Below are 9,169 nucleotides of genomic sequence, written 5' to 3' on the forward strand. Positions count from 1 at the left end.
CATGATGGTTTAGACATGACAAAATAAAACAAATAAAAGAATAAATTAATGAATATGTGAGTGGTTGAAACATTCTGTATTGAAGAGCTTTCGACCTGTGTCTTAGAATGACTTCCAGGGAAAGAAACAATACTGAAATCATTCACTTTTACTAAAACTGATTTATGTTCATTGTAATTCCTCTCCATTGAATACGTTCTTATACATAAACACACGCATAGATACAAATCTATGGAATAAATCTTTTATTTATTATCATGTAGCTGTAAGAGTGGAAAACTTTTACTCTTTTCCTCCTCCCATTAGGTTAGCTTGATTGCTGTACAAGCATCTGTGCCTTCAATGTTCTGAAATATCCCCTTGAGACATATAACACATATTTTTCTTAAACGTCCAGTTCAATAGTATAGATATCAAGGGATTTAGAAGTTGAAGACTATGCATGTACATATATTGTACAGTCATGATATTTTTTAACCAGGATTCTGAACACCTGGACTAGTTCATATTCAGTTCACTGTTCTGCTATCCAGAGCTAAGGTATTTAAGGAAATAAACAGTGGGAGTAGTGATAGGATATTATTAGGATAATAAGATAAAGTGGAGAGAGTTTTGAATGCATATAAATGGTTTATGATACTTTTAGAAATGCAGATAACAATATTTGAAGGCAGAATTACATTGAAAGTTGGGAGGTTGGAAAATGTTTATTTTTCCAATTCTCAGATTGCACTTCAATGTAAATTTCCATCATGTTTATGAATAGCTAATCTATAGGAATGATGTGTTCAGTTGCACTAGAAATCAGGTATAAATCACCCTCACAACAAGAAGAAATAGGGAAATAGGTTGAGAGTATTACTCAGTCATGGTCAGAACAGTCTAGCTTTTTATCTTCTCTTCCCTTGTTCTCAAATGAACATCTAATTTTTCTTGGTTCATTTTTAGAAAGACTTAGTTATGACTATATTTCAACCATTTTGGATAACAACATTTGCCTGGAAGAGTCCACTGTCATAGGAAGAGAAAACAAGGGTTTTAAAGATTGAGGACTAGCTAGTGAGAAAGCAATCTAACTATCTACAGGGTTTGGGATAGAGAAGAAACAACAGGTATTCATGTGCTAAGTTACTATCAATAATCTGTCTACATTCACAGCGTAATATTAGTTAATTTTCCTTGTGAGGAAAAATAAATTATGATGCTTGAAATAATTTAATATTTGTTTTGGAAAATGTCTTATTTAGTTTGTGGCTAATATTATATTACTTTGATATAAGTATGAATCTGACAGTGTTTCAAATGTATTGAAGACGGGATTCAATTTTTAATTGTAACAAGAAAGTTTTAGTAATTAAAAACACATATCTTTATAAAGAACACACAAAAGTTAAAATGGGATATTTACCTGATATTTAGGAAAAATATTCTTCAGAATACAGCATCAGTAATAGACTGTTTATTTTTCAGTTATGAATATTTATACTTTTCCTGATGTCTCTACTGTTCAAATGTGTTAAGAAACAGAAATGAATGTTGATACTATTTTTCCAACAATTTATGGCAATTTAGTACACACTAGCAATGGCACCTCACTCCAGCACTGGAAAATCCCATGGATGGAGGTGCCTGGTGGACCACAGTCCATGAGGTCGCTAAGAGTCGGGGGCACGACTGAGCGACTTCACTTTCACTTTTCACTTTCATGCATTGGAGAAGGAAATGGCAACTCACTCCAGTGTTCTTGCCTGGAGAATCCCAGGGATGGGGGAGCCTGTTGGGCTGCCGTCTATGGGGTCGCACAGAGTTGGACAGGACTCAAGCGACTTAGCAGCAGCAGCAGCAGCTAAATATTTATCAAAAACAAATTTCAATGTCTATTTTATTTCAATGCTTATTATATATATGCATAAACATATGGACATATATACATACCTGTGATTTTTATAGCATTTTTATTTCTTTTAGTAACATCTGTGAAAGTAATCTGAAAATATATAATACCATATTCAAACATAAAATGTACTTTTACAAGCCTGACAGAAAGAAAGTTGATTGCAATTTTGGTATTCATGGAAACACAACTCTTATATTGTAAATCCACAGTATTCTTTATTTCCAAAGTGTGACATGTAAAGCTTTTGCTACTCTTGGTCTTAATAATTTAAAGCAACACCAATGGCACTAAAATAAGAAATGGAGGATCAGCTAATAAGCTGTGACATGATTTAAATGATGCCCAAGTTTGAAACTTCACCTGTGGCTCAACAAACTGAGCAGGAGAATTTATTTTAGTACCTAAAGAGGGAACAGTTTGATACATTAACTGCTGCATATCAAGCCTTTGTCTATTTTCCTCAAAAGTGCTCTTAATCCAACATTTTCTTGCTTACATTTTGGCATTGCCTGAAATCAGTATTTCCTCCCAAATTTCTTGATATGTTTATATTATTTTGGTGTTTTCTATTTCCCATAAAACTTTTGTGCATACTTTCAGCATGATTTTCTTTCTGACATACTTCTTTTTTAATATATATCTCTTAAAAAATAAAGCTTTAGTTTAAACGATTGATCCTATTTGCAAACAAATATGTTTATTTTGTCTATCACATTATTTTTCTTGCTTTCTTGAGATTTCTTTTGTTTTCTCCACTTTATTATGTACTTTTGGGGCATGTACAATTTCTGGTGATTTATTAGATCATATTGGAGAAGGAAATGGCAACCCACTCCAGTACTCTTGTCTGGAAAATCCCATGGACAGAGAAGCCTGATAGACTACAGTCCATGGGATCACAAAGAGTCGGACACGACTGATCGACCTTACTCACATTAGATACATATTATATTTTGTTTCTTCTGGTGGTTGCTTTATATCTTCCAAATAATAATGTTTCGACTACAGCATTTAGTTTAACAATGTTTAAACTCAAGTATAAAAGTATAATTCATAATCTGTTAATTCATTAAAAATATTTATTGACATCTAGTATGTACTAAGTGTCTTGCTATACAATGCAAGTATGAAGTAAAATCTTAGTATTAAGGATTTTATTATATTGTGTATGATTCAAGAATATAATAAGATTTTATAATATCATGATATTAAGCTAGTGGAAAAAATGATTTCATCTACAAATTTATTCTGTGACTATAAGCCAAGTATTTTGGTATTATATCTTATTAAGAAGCTTTAGAGATTGGCACTCTAACCTGTCCAAGAGTTGAATTTTCGTGAAAAATGTAATATAGAGGTTATTTTGGAAAGGATGGGGGAGTGGAAAAAAGGAGAGAAGACTGTAAATTCACAAAGCTAAAAATGTCAGTATGATTTGAATAGGAAAAAGCAAAAGCAAAAAAGAGAAAATATTGCTCTACCTGTTTGATCTGCCAGAAATATAAGCTTGCTTCAGGTCTGAGATGAATTGTCCATTTCTCCTAGAAAGTTTTCTTGATGTAACTCTAAGTTCACTTAGTTTTCATTTCTATGTGTTCTTATATTAGCGTAAGGTTTTCATGTTTGAGTGAACTCCAGGAGTTGGCAATGGACAGGGAGGCCTGGCGTGCTGCAGTCCTCCTCGGGGTTGCAAAGATTTGGACACAACTGAGAGACTGAACTGAACTGAAGGTTTTCACAATGGCATAGAAAGAGTAATTTAAAGAGTGCTTTAAGAAACATGATTATCCTATATTGCTTTACTATTTCCAAAAACTTTCCTTTTGCAGTGGTTTAACCTGTCATCCTCGGTATAAATACATGAAGATACAACCAGAATATAGGTAGAAAAACTGACTAAGGAACAATCCGATAGCTCTAATACATCTACCATTTTAAACAATGGTACTTTTATTTTATGGTGACTGGAAGTTTATTCTGGGAAGAAAGTTTAACAGGTAATATAAATGCATATATTTCAGGTGTGACAAAGGTCAAGAATGAAGCATCATTTAATATGGGAAGGTTGAATCTCATATTCACATTGAAGTGTGAGAGCCTCAGTCTTTCCACTGTGTCACTCCAAGATCACTGGCAGCCTGTTATGTAACCCTCCAGGATGTAGATTACTGGATTTTTTTCAGCAAAACATGAAAGCTCCTCAGGAAAAAAGCTATGAACCTGATAACTGTCTCCAACGAAGCAGAGGTTCCAACCTGAGGACTCAAAATAAATGCTACCAGTTGATGAGACTCACCAATCACTGGTATTTAGAATCAGAAACTTTCTATAACCTCTTTCTTAAGCATAAATTAATAGTCAATGGTTATCATATATTTCAGTAACACTTTCAAATGAAAGGCAAAAAATCTTTAAAAATAAAAATTGGATTCATTTAGATATTTGGCAAAACTAACACAATATTGTAAAGTTTAAAAATAAAATAAAATTTAAAAAATAAAAATAAATAAAAATTGAGACAGGCATTATTGAAATAATACATTTGAAGCATATATATATAATATACACATATATAACATATGTGTATTAAGTATATATAAAAATATTGTTCTCAGAGTCACAAAATTCAGAGAAAGTAAGATCTTGTAAAATCCATCAACAACAGTGCTACACAGGGGTGTAGTGTTAGTGTGATTTAGGAAAACATAGTTGAATTTTCTAGAAAATGAATCCAAAAAATGAATTGATTCAAGATGAGAAAAATTTTAAGCACAAAGAGAAGAAAAAGCCCAGAAGATTCAATATCTGGCAAAAAGTAATTGTAGTAAAATAACAAGGACCATGGATGGGAAGAAATGATCAAAAGTTAATAGAAGAAAATTTCCAAAATGAAAATTCATGGCCATAGATTTCCATATTCACAATGCCCAGTAAATGACTTCACAAAACAAGATATCAGTCAGTTCAGTTCAGTAGCTCAGTCATGTCTGACCCTTTAGGACCCCATGGATTATAGCATTCCAGGATTCCCTGTCCACGACCAACTCCTGGAGCCTACTCAAACTCATGTCCATTGAGTTGATGATGCCATCCAACCATCTCATCCTCTGTCAACCCCTTCTCCTCCTGCCTTCAATCTTTCCAGCATCAGGATATTTTCAAATGAGCCAGTTCTTCCCATCAGGTGGCCAAAGTATTGGAGTTTCAGCTTCAGCATCAGTCCCTCCAATAAATATTCAGGATTATTTTCCTTTAGGAGGGACTGGTTGGATCTCCTTGAAGTCTAAGGGACTCTCAAGAGTCTTCTCCAACACCACAGTTCAGAAACATCAACTCTTTGGCTCTCAGCTTTCTTTATAGTCCAACTCTCACATCCATACATGACTACTGGAAAAACCATAGCTTTGACTAGATGGACCTTTGTCAGTAAAGTAATGTCTTTGCTTTTTAATGTGCTGTCTAGGTTGGTCATAGCTTTTCTTCCAAGGAGCAAGCATCTTTTAATTTCATGGCTGCAGTCACCATCTGAAGTGATTTTGGACCCCCCCAAAAATAAAGTCTGCCACTGTTTCATCTGTTTCACCATCTATTTGCCATGAAGTGATGGGACCGATTGCCATGATCTTCATTTTCTGAATGTTGAGCTTTAAGCCAACTTTTTCACTCCCCACTTTCACTTTCATCAAGAGGCTCTTTAGTTCTTCCTCGCTTTCTGCCATAAGGGTGGTGTAATCTGCATATCTGAAGTGATTGATATTTCTCCTGGCAATCTTGATTCCAGCTTGTGCTTCTTCCAGCCTGGCATTTTGCCTGATGTACTCTACATAGAATTTAAATAAGCAGGGTGACAATATATAGCCTTGACGTACTTTTTCCCAATTTGGAACCAGTCTGTTGTTCCATGTCCAGTTCTAACTGTTGCTTCCTGACCTGCATACAGGTTTCTCAGGAGGTAGTTCAGGTAGTCTTGTATTCCCATCTCTTTCAGAATTTTCCACAGTTTGTTGTGATTCACACTGTCAAAGGCTTAGGCATAGTCAATAAAGCAGAAGTAGATGTTTTTCTAGAACTCTCTTACTTTTTCGATGATCCAATGGATGTTGGCAATTTGATTTCTGGTTCCTCTGCTTTTTCTAAATCCACCTTGAACATCTGGAAGTTCACAGTTCATGTATTGCTGAAGCCTGGCTTGGAAAATTTTGAGTATAAATTTGCTAGTGTGTGAGATGAGTGCAACTGTGCAGTAGTTTGAGCATTCTTTGGCCTTGCCTTTCTTTGGGATTGGAAAGAAAACTGACCTTTTCCAGTCCTGTGGCCACTGCTGCATTTTTCAAATTTGCTGGCATATTGAGTGCCATAATTTAATAGCATCATCTTTTAGAATTTGAAATAGCTCAACTGAAATTCCATCACCTCCACTAGCTTTGTTCATAGTGATGCTTTCTAAGGCCCCCTTGACTTTGCATTCCAGGATGTCTGGCTCTAGTTGAGAGATCACACCATCGTGGTTATCTGGGTCATGAAGATCTCTTTTGTATAATTCTTCTGTATTCTTGCCAACTGTTCTTAATATCTTCTGCTTCTGTTAGGTCCATACCATTTCTCTTCTTTATTCTGCTCATCTTTGCATGAAATATTCCCTTGATTCATCTATCATCACCATTATCAACATTAAACTTGAAAGCACAGACACTATAAAATTTTCTTAACTATTTCAAAGCCAGAAAGCAAATAAATGAAGAAAAACAAAGGAAGGAGAGGTAGTGTCAAAAAGATCAAAATCTTCTTAATATCTATACCTGAGGCTAGAATTTGGAAAAACCTATGACATTTATGTATGAAGAAAATTTCTACCAAGGGTTTCCATTTACTCATTTATAAAGTGCAGACCATTAAAAAGACTAAGAGCCAAAGAATTGATGCTTTTGAATTCTGGTGCTGGAGAAGACTCTTGAGTGTCCCTTGGACAGCAAGGGGATCAAACCAGTCAATCGTAAAGGAAATCAACCCTGAATATTCATAGGAAGGACTGATGCTGAAGTTGAAGCTCCAAAACCTTGACCACCTGATGCAAAGAGCCCACTCATTGGGAAAGACCCTGATGCTAGGAAAGATTGAGGGCAGGAGGAGAAGGGGTTGACAGAGAATGAGATGATTGGATGGTATCATCAACTCAATGGATGTGAGTTTGATCAAACTCAGGGTTTAGTGACAGACAGGGAAGCCTGGCGTGCTGCAGTTCATCAGGTCACAAAGCGACATGACTTAGAGTCTGAACAACAGCAGCAGCAAAGTACAGATTAATAAAAGATTACTTTCTGAGCTTGTAGTGAAGACTAAATGAGTTAATTTTTATAAAATCCTAGAACTGTGCCTGGTTTACAGTAAGCATATTTATGAACTCTATTAGAAATAAGAGCAATATTAAATGCATCCTAACCACATCTATTGTGTCACTGATGAGTAATTAATGAGATTTTCCTTAAGAAAACACCCAAAAGGAGATGTGTATAATAATTAACATTTATGTAGGATTAAACAAAAATTAATTAGAAAGACTGCAACCAATTAATTAAAAATTTATGAAGATTTATCTATTTTGAGATTCTTATTTATCAATTATAGGAATTTTTTCTTTTGTTTAAAATAATGTTGTTGCAATATATGTGATAGTGCCTGGCATATAATAGGCGATACATATATATTTGTTGAATGAATTGATCATTTATAAATTAACAAAGACTATATACCTGGCTTAAGCTATGTGTAAATAAATATTTCCTGGCATTAAAATGTTTGATTCTTTGATTTAAAATGCAAACTTAAAACAGACAGATAGAGGAACTGCAACTGAGATTTCTTTTTCTTTTTTCCAAATCTAGGAGGGTCAAAAAGCAAAGCAAAACAAAAAATAAAAGTGAAACCATATAAGCTTCTTAGTGACTATACCAGCCTGATCATGATAATGCTGAACCAAACAGATGTGACACCAGCCTGTTTTATTCTTAATGGGATCCCAGGACTGGAGGACATGCACATGTGGATTTCCTTCCCATTCTGCTCCATGTATGTTGTAGCTATGGTAGGGAACTGTGGACTCCTCTACCTCATTCGCTATGAGGACTCACTACACAGACCCATGTATTACTTCTTGGCCATGCTTTCCCTAACTGACCTTGTCATGTGCTCTAGTACCACCCCTAAAGCTCTTTGCATCTTCTGGTTTCAACTCAAGGAAATCAGCTTTGAAGAATGTTTGGTCCAGATGTTCTTTATTCACACCTTCACAGGGATGGAATCTGGGGTGCTCATGCTTATGGCCCTGGACCGCTATGTGGCCATCTGCTACCCCCTGCGCTATTCAACTATCCTCACCAATCCTGTCATTGCAAGAGTTGGGGTTGCCACTTTCCTGAGAGCAGTATTTCTTATCATTCCCTTGGTTTTCTTCACCAAGCAACTACCCTACTGCAGAGGCAACCTAATACACCATACCTACTGTGACCAGCTATCTGTGGCCAAGCTATCTTGTGGAAATATCAAGATCAATGTTATCTATGGTCTGATGGCTGCCTTCCTAATTGGAGGCTTTGACATTCTGTGCATCGCCATTTCCTACACCATGATCCTCCGGGCAGTGGTCAGTCTATCATCAACAGAAGCTCGGCGGAAGGCCTTCAGCACCTGCACTGCCCACATCTGTGCTATAGTTTTCTCCTACAGCCCAGCCTTCTTCTGTTTCTTTTTTAATCGCTTTGGGAGCCATACAGTTCCTTCATCTTGTCACATCATTGTGGCCAATATTTACCTTCTCCTACCTCCCACTATGAACCCTATTGTCTACGGGGTGAAAACCAAGCAGATACGAGATTGTGTCCTAAGGATCCTTTCAGGCTCTAAGAATACAAAATCCTATATCCCATATCTTTCAGGGAAAAGATGAAAGGCCAAAGGGAAAGAAACAAAGTGATACTTCTGTTGGATGTTTGGTCAGGATCTAAAACTATCTTTTTAAATGTAACATTTGGGTCACAACAAGTGAAGGTGCTGATTGAGGCAATGTTTTCAGAATGCCCAAAGCCTTGACACACCCCTGCCCCATGGGCACACACACTGTCTTACGAATTTTTTATCTCCTCACCTCTGTGAAAGACTAGTCTCCACATTAGCCCAAGTTACAATGAAAAAAAAAAAAAAAACATAGTGGAAATCAGAATAATTATTAAAAAATGAATAAGGAACAGATATCTGCCATAGATACTGGTCTTCTTT

General features: G+C 35.8%; 1 protein-coding gene across 1 annotated transcript; it reads left to right on the forward strand.

Moving 5' to 3' along the window:
* The first annotated feature begins 7,856 nt into the window (after positions 1 to 7,856).
* On the forward strand, positions 7,857 to 8,840 carry LOC113904994 (olfactory receptor 52N4-like). Its single transcript, XM_027562040.1, has one exon. The coding sequence runs from the start codon at positions 7,857 to 7,859 to the stop codon at positions 8,838 to 8,840; it is 984 nt and encodes a 327-aa protein (XP_027417841.1).
* Positions 8,841 to 9,169: the final 329 nt, after the last annotated feature.

Source organism: Bos indicus x Bos taurus, chromosome 15 (genome assembly GCF_003369695.1).
Source record: "Bos indicus x Bos taurus breed Angus x Brahman F1 hybrid chromosome 15, Bos_hybrid_MaternalHap_v2.0, whole genome shotgun sequence".
Classification (NCBI taxonomy): domain Eukaryota; kingdom Metazoa; phylum Chordata; class Mammalia; order Artiodactyla; family Bovidae; genus Bos; species Bos indicus x Bos taurus.

Excerpts from the sequence above, each read along its gene's own strand:
- LOC113904994 (XM_027562040.1), top strand. The coding sequence starts at position 7,857 with ATGATAATGCTGAACCAAACAGATGTGACACCAGCCTGTTTTATTCTT.